Raw genomic sequence first — 24,992 nt, forward strand, 5'->3', positions numbered from 1 at the left:
ATCGGCTGGTATTATTTACGCATAATTCACCGTCACCTAATGGAGATTTTCTAATTGACGGATTAAAGCAACGTTGTGCGGCGCGGAATTGTTTCGCGTGTCGCAACGCAATTACCGTACCGCGTCAGCCATCTTGTCGTAGCCAGTAACAAGATAAGGATCGTTGTACTTAACGACCATGTTGGAAAAGAACCTTCGACTCTTTCTCTCAATCTTTTTCTTCTTATTATTTTGTGTATTTTGTATTCTTACATTTACATATTACATTTGTACCTTTTGCCTATTCTTTTCCCTATTTCGCTATCGAACAAGCGTTGCTCCCGCAATAATCTCGCGTTAACACTACTCTCTCGGACGTTTCGCTCGTCACTTTTTACTCCAGCCGTACTAATCTACTCTTCTGTTAGGAATTATCAGTGTGTCTGCCGCATCCTCTCGAAAGAAGGACCTTTTACACCAAATGCGAGTGATCTTTCTCAAAGTCGTTAAAATCCATTGCTCCTTTACATGCATTCCCTCGAGAGGATACGCTGATACGCGTGCACGTTATTCCATTTGGCATTTTAATACTACTGGGTGTACCCGCACGGAGAATCGTCACAATGGTTATGTAACGCATGTACTAGTAGCGAGACAGTACCATAGTTTGTAGGCGTACTTATCGTAATTTGGTAGAACACGACACTGTCCAACCAGAATTTTGATCTGTGATTTTTACTATGGGATTCTGGTGGAGTTTCTTATCATTTCGAGAGACTCAGTTTTGAGGAAGTTATTAAATTCAGTTGGAAAATTTGTTGAAGTTTGTTGTAAAATCAATACATACGTATGATATAATAAATATTTCAATGTTTTTAAGGAATCTTGAAAATGATATCTTCCACGTACCAGTATTTTCGAATATTTCTGAGCTTATTTTGTAAACTACGAATGAGAGAGAAACCTTAACTTCGTTACGCGATAAAACAGAACCTTTTGATAAGACCGTCAAAGGAAACTGCAACGCAGATTTTGTTTTCTATTGAGAAAGTAAAATCCCTGTAGTAACTGTCCTCGATAGTTTTTATGAAAAGATGCGCTTTACTGTGTGGCGTAATTAAATCTCATCTCAAACTTCTTATTTTCAAAGCAAACTGAAAAATTTCTGAAAAAGACTGTGCATTAAAAGTACCTCCAGCACTCTGAACATTACTTGTATATATTGAAATGTTTATGTTATTGCAAAAACGTATATCATTTTATCTAGGAATACATGTAGAATCGTTTCCCGTGAAAAACGTTTGTCCAGCTTTTAGAAATAACTGCTAATTTGATCTTTGTTTCAAAATTAAATTTTACATAAAATTTTGAGAAGGAACACTCTTTAGACTCACGTCAAAAGCACGAGACTCTCCACGAAAAACTTATTCAATGTCAAAATGCACAAACAATATTAAGATCTATTGGACAGTGTAATTAGTTACTTAATCACGCGTAGAAGAAAACCGATCCAACGTCCGCTTTCCGGGCATTAAAATAACTACATGAATCTACCACCTGACGCTTTTCCTTCCTCTCTGACTCCACGTATCTTTTTTTCACAACAAACACCGTATTTTAGTTCGTATAAGCGAAAAAGGGGGAGCATGAACGCAACGTATCCTTAGGATGCAGGAAGAAAATGCAAATACGTCTAACTATTATATATTAGACAACTTTAACATAAGTGCAGACAACGAGAATTCTATAATCAGTAGTCGAAGAGAAATTGATTTATCCCACCGGAAGGCCTCAACCCCTATATATGAATTCTAAATAAATCTTAAAATAAACCTCAAACCACTTTTCACAAGAAAGAAAGATCCTCCGAGGAGCATACATCAGTTTCTCCGCGCGACTATTGGATATTCGACGATCAAGGATTGTGGCAAGGATTCCTTCACCCGCAGTTGTGCTTTATGATACGTATGAGCTCAGTCGAACAAGCTGGAAAGAACGAAGTAAAATATGTAGTTACGGTAGAAATCGGAAGAATCACGGTGCCCCGTGCGAAAGGAAAAATGCTTATCACGCCACGAACACGCTTTTGGGGAATGTAGGAAAGCCGATAGAAGATATGGAGTGGAGCACAGGCGAGGCGCGAAATTAGTGTTCCGGAATTAGCGTCTGTGAGCAGACAGTAGCGCATGCATCGAGCACGGGGCCCCGTGCATAATATCTTAATTGAAATCTACCCGGCCGCAAATCCTGACGCGCCGTCCCTACCACCGCCCCATAAGCTAATTTGATTAGACACTCTCTCTATCCGTAGAGATTTCACCGTTTCTATCTCGCTCTGCCTTTTATCGCCATCCCCCGCCCTTAATTTGTACGCCTCTTGTTTCCGTTTCTCGCCGCGCAATCCCGTCGGTTTTCGTTAATCGATTCTTGATCCGAGTTAACTCAGCCTTTCGATCATTCCCACTCTCACTTCGGTTTTTTCCTAGTTTCACCGAGAAGCACTTTTCACAATCTCTTTTACTAGTCATTTTTATTCATCGCCCCCGTTTTTCTCTGCTCCTGATTTCGATCGCCACTGGCTATTTTATTTTCGCATTCATCTCGCGAACGAGAACTTTAACATTCGATTCGTCGCGATATATTCATAGGGTGTTGAATATGAATCAGTGTTTTTTATTGCGGAGGCACAAATTCGATGATGGACGGAGCTCCTCGATCACAGTGCGGTGTGTAAAAGCTTCTCACCCCTTGCGGACGAACGCCGGCGTGTTTGGGGCGTTGGGCTTTTGTGTGTAAAATAAAAAGTTACTTGTAAATAGTTCGTTCATTCGAATAGTTGAAGATTCATACACGTTTTTGTTCATTTTTAATATTCGTCACTTTGGTGTTCGATGTAGTCTTGTTGTGAAAGTATTTTAATAGTTTGAAGAATCGTCGTCCGCAAAGGGTTAACAGTAAATCGAACTTTAACGGCTTTCCTATTTGATTTCTGTAAATGATAGTTTTCCATATTTTCTTTAGCATAATCGAATTGCTTATTTATTCAATTTAGACGGTAGTGTAGATTATAGATTTATCGATCGAAGATCGAGGGGTTTAGCTCCCGTTTTCGGTGGACTCTGCTCGGAGCACGGCTTTGATGCAAGCCAATGTAAATAAAACACATTTTCTCACGTCTGTAAATAGCATCTGTAAATAACACTGATACCTCGAATATATTTGGCATAAATTCATATACAAGTGCAACTAAAGTTTCAACAATAATTGACGCGTTTCAAAGCTCACGTATCGCATCTCAGAGTCCCAATGAAACGCCACATATGCCAAATGTAGAGTTCGATATCACGTATCTGCAATTTGTTTTGCCAATGATTTCGCAGTTGACTGTGTCTTCCTTTGTTTTCTAATCGACAATCGATCGCAAGTAAAAGCAATGTATTATACATCTTTGAGATTGTCGTTGTAGAGACTATTTCCATGTGATTTCAAAAATTTTGTATATATCTGGTAAATTTACACTAAAAGTCGTCCCATGTTTACCATTTTCTCATGACCACGCTCGAACTTCACTGTTCGTTTATTTTCTACGTTTTCCGGATCGTCATCTTCGTCTTCATTCATCCCCCACCCAGCCCCACCCCTTTCAGTTTCTCTCTTCCTGCTCTTTATCACGGTCCACACAATAGAGAGACTGGAAGGCATTGTTCCCGGATCAGATGAGCATTAATTTCTATCTTTTCTCAGACAATGGCGGCGACGAAGAGGAACACGGCTGGTCTAACATCGGCGGTGCCCAGAGAAACATTGAACAACGAGGATCTGGTAAGAATTCGTCCTTTAATCAGCGCCCTTATAGGCATCATCGTGTCATCTATCGCGCCTCCTCTATCTAACGTAAATCGAGTGGAATTCCTTATCGTAATTATCAGGAAGGGAATAATCGAGCGTGTCGTCTCGCGCGTGAAAAACGATCGCGTGCGGTCGAGCCCTTTCCCCGCGGGAAGCTATCGTGAACCTTGAAACGTCACCGGGAAGAATTTAATCTGCCATCGAGATTACATTTCTCGACATTTTCCTTCGTTACTTTTATTTTTTTATTTATTCGCGCGCAAAGGAAGATTCCAGCAAAAAGTGGGAATCGGTGCGAACGATCGTTTCTCATCGCACGGACCATCGAGGAAGAACGTTATCGAGACGGAATATAGATTCGGTACGCAGATGCGACGGAAACGAGACGCACCATCGAAGGAATCAGTTTTCCATCGATGCTGGAAACGTCGTCCGGCCACTTAGCACTGGACCTGTCCCAACGGCACGGTGAAAATCGTTCACTGCACGCTGCTAGATCGAAATTAATGGGACATTCCCGCGGAATCGGGTATATCTTTACCTGCGCTAGAGTTCGTTAAAGAGATCTCAAAAGACAGTTTTCGTTCTTACAAGCGATACAGTTGTCGCTAAATTACGGGGACGAGTTTCTTTAACTGTCGATCAGAAGATCGCGCGAGAGCGATAGACTGCTACGGTTTTGTCGGAGGACGAAAATAGAATCAGAACAAGTATTTAATAGAATCGTGACAAAAATAATAGAAATGTGGTCAGTTTGAAGTTGTAAGGAGAATATTTATGGAAAAGAGAGTTCATGTATTTTGAAAAGTAGTTAAAATATTGTTTTACACACTGGACACGTTGAAAATTAATCGATGCTGTGGCTGCTTTTGTACTTGATAATAAATTACTTCTTGGGTAGTATCTTCCACATTTCTACACAATTTATCAATTATTACGATATGTATTGTCTTTCATCTTTTATTGAGTATTCTTTATGAAAGTAATGTTAGCAATGCATAGCAGGACTGATTTGAAATTGTAAGAAATCTAAATGCATATTTTCAGTACACCGTACCTAACAGACTTGCAAAGTAGTAGATAATGTGGATTTTGGGTATCACTATAGATCACACTGAAATCTCTTGAACACTTACGAAAATATTGGGTATAACGAAAGATTCTGGAAAGTTTCAGATTCAGAAACCCACCAGGTTTCCACTGTTCTTTTAAGATCCCTAAAATCCCAGGATCTAAAAGAGTCTCTGAAAATCTCAAATCTCTTAGAACATAGCTTCTTGAAAAGTTAAGATCTTTTACCTGTTCAATCGAAACTGTAAGGTCTTTCAACGTTGACACTGTTGAGTCTGTTGGATCTTTTACTGTTTACACTAAATCAATCGGATTTTCTATTTCTTATATGGAAATTGTCGAACATTCGATCATTTATATTATTTTTATCGAGTCTTTTGCCGTTTATAAGTGAAACAACGTAATCATTCAATTTACTTATTTTAATTACCTCAGCCTGTGCATCTGATCCATGAGACACTACAAATGTCAATATTGAATTCATGCTATATAAACATATCAAATTTTGTCAATTTTCTAATCACCGTTTCTGCCATTCATATCAACTTGTTTAGATTTCTGATATTATATCAAACTAAATGAGATCTATGCAAAATCAAGTACAGTGTCTAACGTGTTCAAAAAAGTACATATAACGTGTCAAATGAAAATAACGCAAATTCAGTGAGTTCATCAAATTTAATTATCAGTCTGAATAAATTTATATTACTTACAGTCTACATTGTTAGCTAACAAACTAATCAAGCGTACAGAATCTCTATAACTAAACTGACCGCATTTGAACAATTCGATAGAAACATATCAAACAAGAATTCCAATCCGACGAGGAAAGAAAAACAAGAAGAATCGCCAACAACGTGTTAGGTGGGTCGCCGAATTGGCAGCCCGTGTCAGGATAAAGATTAAGATCCATGCTCATCTCTAGAACGTAAGACACGCCTCATCTAACTATAAGCTGCGACATATATCAACGAGCATCCGGTGAAGGCTCTACGCCGAGCTGAACTTTAACCTCTGATAACTTTTTTTCTTTTCACATGAACTGTGCTGCATTTTATCCTCATTTCCGCGCTATTTTCTTTCACGTAAGTGTGGCCCAACCTCTGTCTTTCTTTCTTTCTTTCTCTACTTTCTCTCTTACATCTATCTTTCTCTTTCTTTCTTCTTTTCGAAACTTTCTCTCTTAATTCTCTCTTTCTTTTTCCTTCTTCTTTTCAAAATTTTCTCTTCTATCTATTCTTCCTCTGTTAACTACGTTTCTTTGCTTCTTTGCCTATAATCCCCCCCCCCTCTCTCTCTCTCTCTTTCTTTCTTTCTTTCTGTCTCTTTCTCTTTCTTTCTCTATTCTTTCTGTTTGATCACGCTCTGTGACTCTTGAGAAAAAAGCAACGTGTTCGTAGCGATCCTAGACAAAGTCGTTTCTTCTAGCGGCTAGGGTGAACGTCATGCGTAATATTTGCATACAAGTATTTGTACTTACACGTCCGTCACGGGAATTGCTGAACGCGTGCGTAGTAGTCGGTACGTGCGTGTACGGTCGTGTGTGTTCCTGTGTGCAAGCTTGGATGTGGGTCACGTATAGGAAATCGTGGATATGAGATGCTACAGTGGTCATGTAAACCGGGTGTAATTAGGCTAGAGCTAGGATTCTCTGATCCCAGCACGTGATAACGGATGCTCCTCGTATCCGATGAATGGAATCCTATATAGCAGGTGTTCGGGGGCGGTGTTGATTTCATCTAATCGCTGAATAATTCCCTACGATTCGTAACGTCATCGGGATTGCCAGTCAGTGAACAACTACGCTTTCTGTTCCTTATGGAGAAAGCTGCAGCATCGTTTACATGATTTATTAATAATGATTGCTTTCTACCTTTTTCCATTAATAAATTATTTGATACTAGAATTACAGCACAAGTCGTTGAAACTCGATTCAGATGGTTTACTACATTAATACATTCGTTCGAGCGTTCAAATCAAATGGAGAATCTAAACGAAAGATTCGTGGACTTACAATTAACGATATTTGTGTTAGTATATTGATATATTCAGAATGTAATTGAAAAAGTACGCGTAAATTAATAATAATTTTCTCTTTATTTTCTCAAGTTTGAAAGTATCTTTGAAAGGATAAAAAGGTAACAAAAAATTAATATGTAGTTTTTATATTAGTCTGCAACTAAGAACGATACACTGAAGAGAAATAAGGAAGAATATAAACAAAACAAAGATCACGTAAAATCGTGAAACCTCGATTCTGTATTCAAGGCGAACTTCGAAATTTCCCAGCTCCTGCCCCGTGACGTATACAACATTTTCAGCGAGTTACGTGGAACACTGTAAATAATACAACAATCCCGATCAGCCTTAAATAGACTAGTTTAACAGGTCAATGTATCATGTTCCGCAACAACGTCGATGTATAGGGTATACACTGGCCACTTCTCATTATTGGTTCGAAATGTTTGCAACGGGTAACGCCGGTCGAACAACATAAGTGGGCAAAGATAAACGAGGGGAAAAATGAGGAGCATCCGGTAGTCACGTCGCGAACCCTATAGTGCTTTTTTAGTGGATCGATGCTTTTCACACCCCCGAACCACCCCGCAGAAGCGACCCAATAGTCTGACACCTCTAGAAAACGTGTTTTCCATCTTTCTCTCGATACTCTTCTTCTCTTCCTCCGGAAGTGGTTAGGAAACGAAAGCGAAAAGGGAACGAAAAAATCAAGCAAAATGGGAAAGACGACGAACGAATCGAGGCAATGCTGTTCGTCGAATCGATAGGAGAAGCGCCGCTTTGCCGAGGGAGAGAAATGTTCGAATAAAAATTTCGCTTCTCGATCATCACCGACGGGGAAGCCCTTTCGAAGTGTCGATACGAGAGAAGGATAAAAATCGAGTAAAAGGAACCGACGCGAAGGATCCTCGAGAGCCGCGGGATGCAACGATCCCGCATCCGAGAGATACGGAGAAATAGATCCCGAAAACCTCGAGGATCCTCGTAGCGAAACCTAACCCCTCTTCCGTGCGCGATTCCTCGAAAACTGGAGTGCTGGTTACGCTAAGCGATGAAAAGGACAGGCCGAACTTTCTCTTTATATCGTAAGTCAGTTTCCAGTAGCTACTACTGACTCGAGGTCAATTTGTTGAGAATCGGTACAGTTGAGGGTTATTATTTAACAATAACGAGTTGAGTAAATTGATAGTGCAAACGATAGAAGAATATTTGTAAAAATATAAAATATAAAGAAATAGAAATGTGTTAAACCCTGGATATAAAGGAATAGAAATGTCGAACCCCAAATATGAAGAAATAGAAATTTCTAATTTACATGATCCAACACTTTCGTTGCTGCGATACTTTCCTTTTGTAATATTTTTTATTCTCTTACAACTAGAATATTTAGTATTGCAGAATTCTTCTTGAAGAGAAAGTTTAAGGAATGAGTAGAACAATTTTCTTTTACGATCTTCTTTGATGCACGGGCAAAGGAAAGACGGTGCGATGCGTCTTACTCGTTCAGGAATTTAAATTAGAATGATGTAGCATCAGGGTAGATTTAACTTTCCAGCAGGTTTTACTCTTTGCTTTTTCAAAATGTATAGTCACTATTCTACAAAGTTTAGAAAACAATGTTGTTTCTTATGAAAAATATAATATACAATGCCGTTACATTTGCTTACAGTTTTAAAATATGAAATTCAATATTGTTATCTCAAAATTCCCACTACGTTAATGAGACAACATAATGAGCTTCAACGTAGGAAAACCTTCCCTTACGTACTGATAAAAATTTTAATTAGCATGCCTGGATATACTTCATCCGCAACGCTTCTAATTACAAAGCACATGCGCGCCGTGAAGTTAATAATAACAACTAACAGAGAATCCAGTACTGCATACACCGTCGAAGTGTCACAAGATTAGCGGTCAGCCTGTCATGATAACGTAGAGCCACTCGATTTCCCTGTGGCTCACAATTAGCGCAGCCAGCGTAACCAGTTGACGAGGACAAATACACGTCTGGACCGAGTTACAGGATTAGCCTCCTCGTTTGGTTTCTGCCACGTGTTGTTTGCCCCCTCGTTAGAGAAGTTTCGGAAGGACGCCGCGAGACGTTAGCGCCAGCGTGCGACGCAATGGCGTCTCGAACGGTGATCCCTGCCGGATCTCGCACGCGGCTGAACATCCAAATCAGATGCCCTCTACCCCGTGTTTAATCTGTGTACACAGAATTGCGTGTGGTAATTAGGTCTCGCCAAGGCACCAAACGCTCCCGGCACGTTATGATCTTGCGCCTGAACAGATACACGATTGCTAGTGTGTGGCTGGCGCGATTGGCAGCGTGTATGTGAGCCTTGCAAGCAGTCTGGACTCTGCATGCAAGTGTAACCGAGCTCTTCGTACGATTGAACAGCTCGAAAACGCAGATTCCACGTGGAAACGGTCTGGAGATTCGACTATAGATCTACTGACACTCGTCCTTAGACCATGTCTGTGTTTTCGACGGGTGAATGGCACCTCGGCTCACTTATGGAAAGCGAAACTCGGTAGCAGCATGATGGTATTAGGGTATCGTGTGAAATACTGCGCAGTCTTGCTATTTTTTATCATTTCATTTTCTTTTTGTGTAAGAGACGAATTATATTATTACGAATATTACAAATATTCGTTATTATGACATAAAAAATATTGTAATAGTGTTAATTATATTTATGTGTACTTGTAATATGGTTCTAAAACGCGCAGTATGTTCTGCGACACTGTAATGAAAATCCTAGAATCTCATAGACATAATAGTGTCCAATCGAGATGTGAATAATTTTACGAATAATCAATGATTAATAGAGTCTCTAGCCCCATCTCTTTTATGTTCATTTATTTATTTGCTCATAGATGTGACGTTCATAATACAATTGTAAATACTCATGGTTCAAGTAGAATCATTGGAAATGAAGGACTCTAGGAAACGGTTTATTGATTAGTTAAATTGATTGGCATCCAGCCACGGTTGATTAAATTGTGAACGATATAGAACACTGTAAAAGACTTTCAGCATTTTATATCTTGAAACTAATCGTTGATTTGATTTGTTATCTTCATGATATACGTCCATCAAAATTAAACGCTTTTCAAGCAAAAATATAATTCTGACTCCTAGGCGTTTCATATTCCTGCTAACCCTGTTTTAAAAGAAGCGGAAAATTTGCAGCTCGAAACGTCAAATATCCTTTTAAGGGAAGCGCACGCATCAAGTACCTTGATCAAATTTTCGATGTCTGCCGGGAGTTATGATTGCGCGACTCTCTGCAATTTCATTCTCTTTCCTCTCTTGGCTGCCAGTCAATTACAGTAAATATATAGTTGAACGATTCCGGAAAGAGAAGAATACCCAATGAAAATTTCTCTGCACTCGGAAATGCAATATTCCCGGAGGAAATATGTCTTGCAAAAAGTAAGAGACCAGGTCCGAAAACATTGTTTTATGAATATTTAACGGAACTGCTATCAATTTATGTCAAGGAGGCTCAGAACTGGAAACCCAATTACAGAATATGATTCTCTTGCATTCCAAAACAACTCATACTCCACGTTTCTGTTCTTTTCATAAATGGTATCATTAACTTACCATCAAAATAATCAATTCAATTAATACTATTAAATGAAACCGCTCCAAATGAAAAATCATAAACAAAACTCGGTGATAAACCGAACGAAAGCACATTTCTCCATTGTCGTGCTACTAAAGTCGTCAAATTAAAGTTTTTCGATCCAAAGTTTCCGATATTCCTCTCACGTCGTGTGACAATCAGCCACAAAGTAGCCGTTACAATTTTATTCCCTACAAGACCTGGTTTCATGCTTTTCGTCGACGCGATTTAAAAAAGAACTTCGAGATCAGTAACCCACTGCACAAACAGCGAGCCGAGGTGATATGAGGTGTGCGTTCAAAGAGTTCCCAAGCCCTCTACCCGCCCTATCGATTTGTTTCCCAATTTTAACTGCGTTCTGCAACACTGAAACCCCCGCAGAAGATGCACGTGTATAAGAAAACGCTGCAAGCAATGATCTACCCAATCTCCTCGACGACGCCGCACAAGTTCGTCACCTGGACGGCCACGTCGCCGACCTACTGCTACGAGTGCGAGGGGCTACTCTGGGGCATAGCGCGCCAAGGGGTGCGGTGCACGGAGTGCGGTGTCAAGTGTCACGAAAAGTGCAAGGATCTGCTCAACGCGGACTGTCTGCAGAGTAAGTAGTCATTGTGTATTTTCTTCTTTATTTTTTTCTTTCTCTTTTTTTCGGAGGTGGCAGGATACGTACTTTTATACACTCGCTTGACGAGGACCGACTCACCTGTGGCTTGTACGAAACTTCCTCTCCAACACGTTTCGCAACGATCCCCTCCGGTATCACACATTTGTGAGAGCATATTTTTGGAGGTTCACTAATTTTCAAGACGCTGGAACTTTGGTAGATACAGTGTCGTTCTGGATAAAGAATTTTACTTCTTTCAATCCTTGACTTGTGATTTGATTCGTAACTACAACATAGGGAATAGTTTAATATTTATCATAGTAGTGCAAAAGGAAAATGTTCGTTGGGAAATTAAGGTTAACAAGATAAAATGTTGGGAAGAAATTGATTATTAATTTAGAGTTTCGAATTTCTTATTAAATAATTCAATCTACAATATAGAAGGACTCGAGGTAAATAGTTCTTCGTTATATTGATATTTCGCATATCTAGAATTTAGCGCAGCTCGCTATGATTTCCAATGGAAAATAATAACCAATCATTGTTTGTATTCAATTAAACTGTACCATCTACCGCGTACGAAACTCAATATGTTTCAACAGTGAAATTAATTTATCAGCGTCTCTAATGAACTAAAATAGAGAGAAACATTTTAATTCCATTAACGTCCTTTCTTTACTGTTATTTCCCAACAAGAATTTGGCTCATATTATTCTGGAAAAGGTATTCAAGAGATAATTACTCATTATTAACGTCACACCGACGAAATTGTTTTTTTAAACGACATTTTTCAGGATCACACCCGATTTATACTAACATTTCGTTCATACAAATGTGAAAAACCTGTTTCGAGGATGTTCCTTCCACACGAAACGTGAAACGTTATGCATATTTAATTGTTAGCTGTGAAACATCGCGGTGGAATCAAAGCTTGATCGCAACTCCCCACGTTCCCGAAGCGAAAAGTCGCAGATGTAATCTGTATGCGAGACAAACCGCCGGGACATTAACTCGTCCTGAACTCCGACGTTGATACCTACTGAAATTATGCCGCGTCTCTCCGAACTTAATTGCCAACAGCGCAGCAGGAACGTAATTAATGAGCGCGTCTAATGTTCCCCGTGTTGAGTGAGCTCATGAAGATCAGGAAAAATCTCGATTTTCGCGAATAATGTGACCATTTGCCACGGATTATAGGATTTATGTGCGATAAAAAATATCTTTCCGTGAAGTTACTGTTGTTATTCACTGAGTAACAAACCTTAACATGATGGAGATTACAAATTTAAATGACACTATTCATCATGCTTAATTATCAAGTATTAACTTATATGTATACTTTTTCGTTTATTCTATTTTCCGACTTCGGTTTATAACGATGGAATGGAGTTGTATTGAGTTTATTTAATAAGTTATGTTACAATTCCTACATTCAAATTATTTTTTTTTTAAACAATTCGTATTAGAAGAAAATTTATTTTGATGACTCGCTGAAGTTCTACTCTGCGGTTTCATTGTATCGATTTACTTTGTTATTAGAGTTTAAAGAATGATTTAATAATTTAAAGTTATGGATTCTATTAGTATTGAAAATCTAACAAATCTAACAAAGAGCGATTTTCAAGCGGAAAATGGCGAAATCAGCGCATAAATTAACAGATATACGTTACCAATTTCGTTCTCGTTCGTGTCTCGAAACTGTAAACTTCGAAAAGCAATTCGACTTCGACCATTTTTACGAGTAACTTCTCTCGAGAATGTCTTATTCGTTCGGCTCAGGATTTGCAAGTCTCACGGTTTGCAATGTGATTGTGTCTTCATAGTTCCGGAAACTAATTTCCCTCGACGTGGAATTTTTCCCGGGCAAAAAAATTCGCCTGAACTGCTGAAAGCAGTCGCGATTTAATCCTGAATAGCAATTCATTTGATATTTTGTGCTACTTTCTCATGGAATGTTTAATAAATTGGCAGCATATAATAAATTGCTACCTTTTCTGGTCACCTTTCGAATTATTTACTAGGCTAATTCGAAACATTAAAAGTGTATAATAATAGTGATACAGTTTTGTAAAATGAATAATTAATTAAAGAGATCGATTAATTTTTATTTAGCTCTATTTACATGCTAAATATGTATAGTTATATAATTCTATCATCCAAGAGATTATTTCTAATTTCAATAGAAATTTTTATATTAATGAATTCAGCAGCATATGATTCAATAAATAACAGTTATCTTCTGTACAGTGACCGACAATATAATAAAGTAGCTAAGTGAAGGGACTAATTAAGAAACTTTTTGAATTTTCAATTATTCAGTACAGAATACTAAAATTAATCGACACAGGAAATTTACTTTATTACATAAATATTATAAACAAAATTATAAAGGCATATAGTATTGGTAGGAAATTTCAGTAGATATTACTGAATCAACGAAAATGTTCGCAATGTTTCTTCAGTAACATGCGTTAAAGTTAATCACTCTAATTAACTCGACACACGATCAATATTTCGTGTGTCGTTAAAATGTTACATTTTACCATCGGCGACACTCGTAATATCCTCCTTCTACGTGGGTTACTGTAAAAGTTTCGAGAAAGAATGATAAAAATCACAAATAAGTTTTGACTAATGGTTTCCTTGTTTTTCAAATTATTCTTCTTCAGTATTGATACATTTTCCATTACGTTGTGTCGATACTTTCTAAACTTAAAAATGTGAAGCTTTACGAAATTAAGAAACAACTGAATAACAGCGAATTTCCGAAATTTTTGCAGCAATCTACATATTAAAAACAGAACCACGTTCAATCGTTTGACGCCAGATTCGATCGTCGGCCGGTTGCGAATCAAAGTGATAGATAATTTAACGCGTCGATTGAATTGTTAATAACTCGTGTCAGTCAAAAAAGAATAGGAAACATTGCCCGCGGAAAATTATGTGGCTCAGGGGATCGATCGATGCGCGCCTAATTGGATCTCGAACATCAAGAGTTCTCGTTTCAATTAGAGTTGTTCGAATGCTGAATTAATCATTCGTTCAATCGAAGTCGAACAACCACTGAATTTAGCAAGCGTGAATCATGATCGATCATTGTGCTTACAATAAATTCGTGTAATTAAAGATTCATTCTCCATCTTTAGAAAGTGATTGTACAATAATCAAGAACGTTATTCATAGGATCAACCATTGAAAAATAAAAATTGGCTAAATAGAAATGATAATATTTGTGATACGTTTTATACGTACCCACATGTTTTTGTTTTGAAGCTAACAAATCAGTTCGCCGAATGAAACATACAAAACAGTGTTTAAAAAGCGTTGGTAGAAACAAGAACAACATATTACTTCTCAAAAAGTATCTCGACGCGGAGATACGGACGATAACTCGATAAAACAAAACGAAAAATAAGCTCAACCTTCCGTTGATTTTCCCCGACGGCAGCTGGCATCGTTGCTCATCAATCAACAGCCAATTAGTGCCGGAGATTTGTGTAACGGTCTATGCAAACAGGTTCCTTGAACCACCCTTCGTTTATTTTTGCTACCTCGCAGCGCCGTCTGTGTAATCAAATAATCAACGAAATAACTAACCGTAAAATAATAGCTCGTCGCAAAAAGTCACAACGTTGCGTACCTATCATAATACAAGCTAATGCAGACGATATTTTGCAATTTCAATCTCGCCAAATGAAGCAGGAATTTCTCGAAAATTATAGTAGATTCGAGAGATAATGTGTTAATTAGTTCGAAACAAAGCGCTAATACTTTAATTACGAAAATAACTTGTCAACGATGACGGAAATAGTCTTTCCACAGCGAAAATATTCCATCGAGATTAAGTCGGATTTCGTAGGGTGGTACGAAAGCCGGAAAATTTGAGATTCCATCGGAACAGACAGCGAGAACAGTCGTAATGCCGTCGGCGTCGTCAGAATTTCAATTTTGTCCGAACGAAACTCACTGCGTCTTTCCACGTCCCCGCGCCCCATGCCAATCTCAATTTCAGCGATCCCGCGAGTTCGCTTTCTACTGATATTTCATCCGTCTCAGATTCGCTCGGCAATTTCCAACTAACGACTCCTGCCCTTCGAGACTCATTATCGATAAAGCTTCAGCTCTCAAATTGTCGGCACGCTATTGTTTTACAGCCAATCCGCGTGATCTCTGCCGGCGAAAATATTCGATGTTCTCACTCGTTTTCTTCGTGAATTAAGACTTCGATCCTAATTCTAATTCCGTTCACGCCGTTCTTCTAACAGCATGTTTGAAATTGTTCTTCAGACATTATCTTCGACATCAATCGGAAGTTTATCTTGATCGCACAGATAAATTTAACGGTAACGTTCTGTTAGTATTCTGCAAACGAAACGGCAAAAAGTACAGTTGGGTAAAAGTAAAAAAAAATGAGCTCGGATTAAATTAAACGGGCCGTGGAGCGTTTGATAGCTTATCTAGGAGAAATGTTTCACGCTTAATATTAATGTTCTATTTGGGCCAGCGAAATAAAACAATAGGAATAACGAAAATAAATTAATTCTTGGAGAGAATTTAGTATCCTGGGAAATAAAAACAGTTGAAGAATATACTGTTCATATTAATAATTCATATTAATAATATTAATAATTAAATCAAAAATATTAAATTACATTAAATTTGTTATTTCGTTCAATTTTAAATATTCCATTATATTATTATTTGATATAGATATGAGGTAAATGCCATTGGAAATTAATTGCAATTACGTTACGAACTTAGAGCGACGTGAAATTATTATATTAACATGAGTAATCTGCGAATTCCATACGTTTATAGTATAATTATTTTATAAGAGAAATTTATAAAATCATTAAGGAAAACGCATTTTCCTTTTATATACATCCGCTAACTTTACCTCTGAAACAGTAAATTTTTACCATTATCTATAATTTATTAAGTTATCCCATACTTTTGATTACGTTTGAAACAAATTTAATTAGTCAAAATAAAGTTCGCTATAATTAATACACTTCCGTCGGCCTGGTGCAAACTTTAATATCCAATTAGTACCTAAATCCGGAGTGCTAGCAGAGCCATCGCAGTTTCGCCAGCATTTAAAAATTTCTAATGAGTAAAATCTGCTGCTGAAAGATTAGATATTTCTAAACTATCCGCTTTATTCGATTTTAAAGATCTTTGTAAGCTACAATATAAATACCTTTAAATCACCAATCCACTAGTAAAAAATAAATATAAAAAAGAAACAAAAAATTATCTACCAATCGAGGCTACGAAATTCACGCTTCAGAATAACACCTTACATGAAAAGTATGTGTAAAATAAAAACACCAATAATACAATTACTATTATCAACAGTTAATAATAACATAATACCGCCAATAATATAACATTAATATTTAATTACTCCAAGAACATTTCGCAAATGCTTTCCTTTCTCGAGAACTCAAGAGTACAAATTACACCATTATTATAGTAAACCACACCATTATTATAGTAAACCAAACATCAAACTACTGAAAACCATGATCCATTCTCAAACATCCTACTAATTATAAATATCGAAAACCCCTTATAACTTCCACTTTCACCCCTTTGCGATAATCAATCCTCCCTGATAGATACTTCGCAAATAAGCCCATCGGTCCCTAATAAACCTATTTATCCATCGTCGAAGGCCAATACCGATCATCGATACCGTTTGAAATTGAGAGGGTCCTCCAGCGAACATGGCGAACGGGGACATAATTTTCGCCTGACTTACGGTAAACAAGGATTTTTTTTCGCTTTCCTCACCCTTCGCCATTTCGTCGTGCCGCGCCGTGCTGCTACAGGGAAAAGGTCACCTTTGTTTTTCGAGCTAAGTCACCGTGAACCGTGGCGCCGTCTATTTTCCGCCCGGGGAAAATCAATTTCTCGCCAGGCATTTGCCTGAAGTTTGTTTTCCGGAGGCCGCCACCCGAACGATCGGTACGTGTCATTTCCGGTCTGGTTGAGCCGCGACAACATTTTTGCGACGGCACGGCACGGCGGCCGCTTGCAACCGGAAAATTAAAGGTCCTCGAATGTTCCGGCTCGACGAAAAACGCGGGGTCCGCGTGCTGGCACGCAAGCCGCGTGATAAAACTTTGAAGAGTGCGTCTTTCGGAAACTCGCGAGCCCGGCCTATTCACCGCGAACGCGGTTCCAAGAGGAGGAACGGCGCCGGTAAATGGTATCTCTCGCGGCGTCGCGCGCACGGAAACGGTTTCAAAGCTGAGTTCCCATCGTGAATGAAAAGATTCGTTTTCTGGCAGTTTCTTTTGGGTTCTGTGGTTATGAAACGCGATACAAGTTGGTTGTTTAAGACTTAATCGAATGTATTTATTGTTTGTTTCGCAGATTTTTGGGGTACTAGTATATACATCTGCCAGATGGTTTAACACATTGTTGCCTGGAATTTTTACGCAGAAGCTATCCCATGTCACCGGTTATTATTTCGTAATTAAATATGAAAGTGATACAATCTAAATAAACTTCAATATACTTTATTTCTACATAATGAATTGAAATAAAACTTTGGACATATCTTTTAAATAGCTTTGAATATTTTGCTTTTGCAATATTTTATATTGCCCTGCTTTTCAAACATTGAAATGGCTAATGCAAGTGTAAACACGAGTTTACTCGTGACCGGTCAGCAAAGTGTTAACACTGAAACCACCGAGCTGATAGACTGTCGTTTTGAACTTTGTCTATGAAAACTCTAACAGTAGTTAGATACCTCAATCGATCAGTTTACGCATTGCTAAATCAATTTCTTTAGGAATTTCTCAGAAAAGCATCTGTTAACTTTTCAATGATTGCAAAAAAGAGAAGTAAAGAATGGGTCATTGTGCCCGTTCTGATAGTTCATTGTTAAAGCAAGCTTGTCCAACCCGCAACCCAAGACGGTTATGAATACGGCCCAACAAATAATAATAAGCTTACACACTTTATGAGCGACTTCGTGCTTCGGTATTTAAAATCGAAAGTTGCAAATGAATCATTTAGTTATTCAACTATCAAGATACTGGCATGTAGTTTTCTTTCTTTTATGCTTTCTTATACATAATTCTGTGTTTTATGAAAAGAAATGTTAGATCGAAGACAGTTTCGTTCGCAAAGAATTAATAAAGAATTATGAATCCAGTTAATTTATTCACGGCATCTTCCAATGAGTCCCAGGGAAGATAAAAGGTTGGACACCTGGTTTAAACTATTTCTTATAATTAAAGAGCCTACGTTGCATTAACCTTTATTTTATAATCGTGAATGTGAGTTGCAATAAAGATTTCCAGATTAATTTCAGAAATTTAAGAAATATTTTGTTATTATTCATATTCAATCTTCTAAGCAAGTGTAAATCTGCTGTGAACCCTTTCTATGAAGTAACAAAGTAACTTCATCGATCTTATTCACGAGAGAAATAAAAAAATCAAGGGGTAACAGAGTAATTTATTCAATGGAAGTCTTTGTAATTCCGGACACGTGGCGAAGGAATGTCAAATCAAAGAAGTTAAATTTAATTTACTGAAATCAGCGATTGAATTTTCATTTTTCGCAGTAAACATACTTCTGCGATAAATGCACAGCTTCTTTTTCCGCTGAGAAGTTATTTGACAGCAATAAGCGAACTCTGCGAGTTAAGACACGAAACAAATCACAAGTCAAGGGAGCTAACTAACCCTGACAAGTCGAAAAATCAGAAAATCGAATTAAAGCTTTGAAAGAAACTCAATTTCTTTTCATCTAACCCTGCTCACGTCTCCAACACAAGTAAAACACGGGACGGACAATTAAAGAGAAACTGAAACTAATCTTGGAGCACCTATCTTCCCCGATAAAGTTTGTTACGGACTTAAAACGATTAAGGTTGCTTTTACATCGCGGCTTTGATACCGATGAAGAGAACATCGATGATAGCGTCGATAAAAGCTATTCAAAATAACTTTCTTTGATGCTGAAGTCACTTTATAGCAGAGCCATGATAATGAAATGGTTTCAATTATTCAGTACACATAACAAATTGAATAAACACCTCACCAATTAATTTCTACATTGCGATCAAAGCAAAGGTAACACGTACCGACGATGTTCGTCGCTCTAGGTCAAATGCACACGATTGTTTCGCGGGAAAACGTCGCAGTCGTGAGTCTTTTGGAGGAATAAAAACGTAAAATTGTTTTATCCTACTTTTTGTAAAACCAAAGGACCTTGTTTCTCTGTTAGGTTAATTCCGAGTGAGATGGCTCGATCTCATTTAAATTATCAAACTCCTATATTTTCAATAGATTTTAGTAGTGTATTGAATCTTGCACAGAAGCCCATTTAACACTAAACGTATCTACACTTTATATAACTTATATTTACTGCAACTAGTTAAATAACTAGTTATAAAATAAAGGTAAACAAGTTAAACGAAAAATATTTTTTATTAGAAACAGAAACAGGAGGAAAGACAGAAATTGAAAAACAGGTTAATCGGATAATATGGGAATTGATTCAATGTTAAATGGACGGAGAAGAACGCAGAATTTCAAATCAAATTTTACAACCGGTCATCTGACCGTTCGCGGTACGTTTAGTGTTAACTATTCTTCTTATATGTGCTTATTTTCATAAAAACAATTCTTTTTCTATTCAATTCTATAACAAAATTTATGCAGTATGAAATTAATAAATATCAACATATGAATACAAATTAACATTGTATTCAGTAGTTTTAATAATTGTATCAAAACGAATATATTTTGTAACTTTGAAGTTACAAAATTCATTCATTGTGGCGGCATAACGGGACGCAGAAAAGGTTTTCTTGCCGAGCGGATGTTCTAGCCCAGGTAGCATGGGTAAGCAAACATCGGTGTCGCAAACCCGTGCGGGCTCATTAAATTGCCGAGCCCTAAAACGGGCGATGAAACAAATAAACCAGCTAGCTCCGCACGTGGGGAAAACCTTCTTTTCCGAACAGATGAACCAATGACAGCAAGAGTCACTTCACGTTTGTTCGTTCTGGCGCTAGGTCAGACAAAAATCCTTCCGTGTACTTTTTAAGTGTTGAATAATAAATAAGTGAATAAGTATCAGTCATTTCGCACCCTACTCCCACATTCATCATTTTGCAATAAAAAATTAAATAAATCAATTCATTCAAAGTGACACGGGCCTATAGAGGGTTAAAAAACCTTTCAAAAAAGTGAGCCAGCTCTCCTCAAGTTACCCTACTCCAAAATAATCGTTGCCGCAACGTTTTCACATGTGGCCTTGCTCGCTGCTTCAGCGTAAACGTATTCACACTGAAACAACGAAACCTATTTCTAAACTTCGTTCTCATCGATACTTTTATCGAGTATCGCAACTACGGTATAAACGCAGCCTAATCCACGGCTTGAGAAGTTCTCGCGATCACGAGACTTGAGTTTCACAGCGTGAATTTTCACCGGTTGCTTCATTTTCCCAGGGGCGGCTGAGAAGAGCTCAAAGCACGGCGCCGAGGATAAGGCTAACAGCATAATCACGGCCATGAAGGAAAGAATGAAGCAGAGGGAGCTCGAGAAGCCGGAGATCTTCGAGCTGATCCGGTGAGTTTTTCTTAGCCACAGTCGTTCTCTCCTTTTCTTCTCTTTTTTTTCTCGATTCGTCTGCCGCAACAGAGTCGATTCAACGGGAAAAGCGACGTCGGTCGACTGACGAAATGCACGAGTTTCAAGGGTGAAACGGTCGATCTGTTGCCACTCGTCTATCCGGCAGGATGCGTCGCCATTGCTCGTCGATCTACTGAAATGCAACGTTTCATTGGAATTTAATAAGAAACGAAATTCGAAGAACAAACACTGCTTTGCACGGTTCACACGTGGAACGCGGAGCTTCTTTTGCTCTGCTTCCCATTTAGGCGGCACGTGAATTCAAAAATTGCGTTTGTAAGCAACAGACGTAACGGAGGTCTTTATTGTTTGCAACGCATCGATTGAATTCGTTAGGAAGGGTGTGAACAAGTTTTTTAACACTGGAACTACTGAACGTTTAATACGATTAATATGTAATCCTTGTAAAAATCGTGACAATAGATTTTTGTCGATTTTCGCGCGTTATAGTATTCAAATGAAACTGTTTATTTTTTCAATCATTTCAAATATTTAATGCTTTCAAGATATTAATTATTGCGAAGAAAGTCAGTCAGTTCTAGTGTTAATTTCGTATGATTTATAAAATATCGTTCCTTAAATTTGATACTGCCCTCAGGGATTGTTAACACGTTCACGCCGGCGGGTACCACCGATGGTTCATACTTCGATACCACATTAGACGGCGTGTACTATTTTGATGTCACATCAGGGGACGTGTACCATCGAATATGTAGTTCGTTAATCTGGTTTCGTAAATAGAAGAAATGTCTAAAGAGTTCAAAAATTAATTAACTTACTAATAATTTCAATATTTTCAAAAATATTAAGAATTTCGCCAACAGACGAGAGAAAATGTGAATTACAGCACCGGCGTGAACGTGCTAATTCGACTTCGAAACCGTTTGCAGCGATGAGACGGATTGTTTCATTGAAATTCAATAGGAAACGAAACTCGAGAAACGAACACTGCTTTGCACGAATAATTCGACTCCACGATCGCCCGTGTGCAAATGAACCTTGTTGCCGAACGACGTTCCGAACACGTTGCGGCTTATCCCGACGGAATTTTCGCATTTGCATAGATTAGTCGCGGCGCGCGCGGTCTAAGGCTACGAAGTTCAGCATTCAGAACACACCGGGACGCTGGATCAGGTGAATATAGGTCAGCCGGCCGTCCCGCGATAGAGGGTGTACCATCAGGACAGGAAAAGAAATTTTAAAATATTTCCTTTCCTGCGCTTCGAAACTCGATATTCTGCGGTCGATGTCCTTTTGTCCATAGGGAATTATAACTAGAAGGAGAAAAAAAGAGATTTTGACAATAAGCTAAAAATCGAAAATTGAAGTTTTTGAAATTATAAGTATATAAAATTATTATAAATTACATGTAGATGTTGGAATTAAATTTAAATGAAGTTTACATTAAACGAATATTTTTCCCGGGTAAACTAAATCAACCCGTTACCCTATAACATTGTATCAGACTTGTTTTTGAACTGAATTTCATAAATCTATTATTCATTTCTTTTAAGTACGAACCATATATTATTTTTCTATTATCGATTGTTAAGCTTTGGAGTGAACATAGAGATATAACAAGTATCATATTGTTTTCGTTTCTTAGTAAACTATTAACGATATGGTAGTTTTATCGAGTGCAGTTATGAAGAAAGTAATAAAACGTTAAGTTAAATTCGATGAAAAATGGAATGAAATAGTTCATAGCATTATTCAGACCGGTTTGTGTCGAAGGAGATCTAGACGCAATGAAGCAATAATAAGGAAGAACAGCAGTCCGAAGTTCGGTCGTTAAAATTAATACAAGTACTTGAGCAGGTCTTTCGAACTTTCATACTTGTGCAGTCATTGCAGTTACGATTATTAATGCTACGCTTAGAACATTAGGGAATACGAAGGAAACTATGATACTCTTCCCTATACTTTTCTCCGATATTACTGACCCAGTTAGCCCAGCGGAACTTCCCGATCCCGCCGGCACGAGCAAACTGCATTCAATACACTCCTTTTTTTTCGAGGGAGGGAGATAGAGCCGGGTATTAGATTAATGCATCATGGCCGGCCGGTTCGTAATTCACGGAAGTTTAATAAAGATACGATGCCAGGCAACCATTTTTCGCGTGCGACCTCTCGAATTCTCTCGAATAGCATTCCGGATTATTAACGTTCTTAATTTCCTCAGGAACCTTTTAACGAGTTTCCCGACCGCCTACCGTTCTTAATTTTAAATTTACATCGCGTAACGCGAAAAAATAATCTCTCGTATACCTGTTAACCGATTCCCTGTATTGGCTCCGATTTCACGTAAGCAAACACAAAAGCTGAGGGTAATCAATCCGTGATCCAGGTCTCGTAGTGGATTCCGAAAGTATATAATTAGACATTTAATCCTGATTGATCGAGGTTCACAAATCTGCATCATCCCTTCGACGTCGTCTTGACGTACCAAAGGAAAATGTTACGCGAATCTTTCACCCGTAGAACATCCATTTATTTGACGCCTGTCAACCGGAAGCTGCTACAATAACACCGCGTCGATATCGATTCAAAGGTGAATTACAGGCCGGGAGGCGGAATATTAAACTACCCGAGTGAATTACTGCCCCGAACGAATTGAAAATCGCTTGATACGATCAGGATGATGAATTGGATAATTTATTGTATATTATAAATTATCTACTGCATTCACGGTACAAATAAAATTCGAAAATGTTCATCTGCGAAATGTGTAATATATTTTAGAAATCGTTGAGAGTGATACGATCAATTATCTGCGGTGAAGCAACGCGAAAATAAAGATTGAAATCGAAGACATAAACTAAAATGCAATTGCATTTGAATTAATCGGATGTTTGGTTGATAGATTTCTACGCTTTTTAAAAATCTGCATGAAAAGACGTCGAATCGTTGAAGATAACTCATGGCTGTACAGATCGTTTCAGGTGGTGTGCAACGTTTGAAAAAAAAATTGTGACTAATGTTTAGGCGATTTACCATGCAGCACACGGTTCACAATGGTTGCGACATTGGTGCATGCGAACGTATTTGTATAATCCGGAGATATTCATGGTCAACACTGTATCTTCATGCCTGTCAATCTCCACCATATTTGATACGATATTTTACGACCGATATGTACACCGAGATCGATACCCTTTTTCGCGCGTAATACCTCGTTTTTACGAAAAAAAAAGAACGTGACATTGTTTGACACGCGATATTCCGTACAATCGTAGAGCTATTATCTAGATTGTTCTACACGTTCGCGCAGGGTTTACCTCAATATTCGAGTTCTACAAATTTATACCGAAAAATTAATCTTATGTCTCCTTTTTAAGCGACGCGTGTACAATCTTGCTTCCATTATGCACCAAAACAATAGCAGCATTCAGATCTATTCCGTGGAAAAGAATCAGGTCGACGTTACAAATCACGGGGAAACAACGAAAAAATTCGTGACCGCGAAAGAAAGAACAGAGAGCACAATAGATATTGTAAATAGTTTTCTAAATACAATGACGGTTAAAACGTAACTACAGATTGCGTACTCCTTTCCTTCTTTTTTTATTTGACAAACAGAGGGAATTCGTTGTATTATGTCTCGGAAATGCTGACAGCGACACACTTCCTTACTTATCTCTCGATTTGAATTATTATCCTACCTCGGTGAATACGTAGTGAACCATATATAAAAAAAAAACAGCTCCTACTTTCCCGTTTCAAACGACCTTCGTACATTTTAAACCGGATGCGATAAAAATATGTGACGCATTTGCCCAGTGGTAACCCTGGAAGCGTACTACGATCCCTGTGAAATATTCTCTACATTAATATATGGGAAATATACCTGACCAGTTGAATTAGTGGGGCATTAAACGTGGAAAGTAGGTGGTATATCGATAATTTTATTATGTTGAGAGGGCAACGCGTTTCGAATAATAATTCATAGTGTTTGTTAAAATGATATAGTCTCTACAATGATATAGAGAGTAATTATTGAGTGGTAATTACTAGACTAAGTCATACTATAATATTTATTTTCTAATTTTTATCAACTGAATTTTTAATGCTATTGAAGTCCCATTTCCGTTCTGTTCAAAATATTTGTTCTATTTTTCATTTTTTGATCTTATTTTTGATCTTATTTTTTACTCCACTATTACTACT

General features: G+C 37.9%; 1 protein-coding gene and 1 long non-coding RNA gene across 11 annotated transcripts in view; one reads left to right on the plus strand and one right to left on the minus strand.

Moving 5' to 3' along the window:
• The window catches only part of unc-13, a 261,538-nt gene that overhangs the window by 190,296 nt on the left and 46,250 nt on the right, over nucleotides 1-24,992 (plus strand). For all 10 annotated transcript variants that reach the window (XM_076371394.1, XM_076371403.1, XM_076371395.1 and 7 more), the window contains 3 exons: nucleotides 3,724-3,801; nucleotides 10,935-11,154; nucleotides 20,642-20,762. In XM_076371394.1, coding sequence (XP_076227509.1) covers nucleotides 3,724-3,801; nucleotides 10,935-11,154; nucleotides 20,642-20,762 — 419 coding nt within the window. The remainder of the gene's footprint in view (nucleotides 1-3,723; nucleotides 3,802-10,934; nucleotides 11,155-20,641; nucleotides 20,763-24,992) is intronic.
• On the minus strand, nucleotides 16,087-24,364 carry LOC116428661 (uncharacterized). The gene is made up of 3 exons (XR_004235304.2): nucleotides 23,820-24,364; nucleotides 21,944-22,099; nucleotides 16,087-20,958 (listed from the first exon to the last, which is right to left on the minus strand). It is a non-coding gene; the product is annotated as an uncharacterized LOC116428661 (long non-coding RNA).

Source organism: Nomia melanderi, chromosome 10 (genome assembly GCF_051020985.1).
Source record: "Nomia melanderi isolate GNS246 chromosome 10, iyNomMela1, whole genome shotgun sequence".
NCBI classification, from domain to species: Eukaryota; Metazoa; Arthropoda; class Insecta; order Hymenoptera; family Halictidae; genus Nomia; species Nomia melanderi.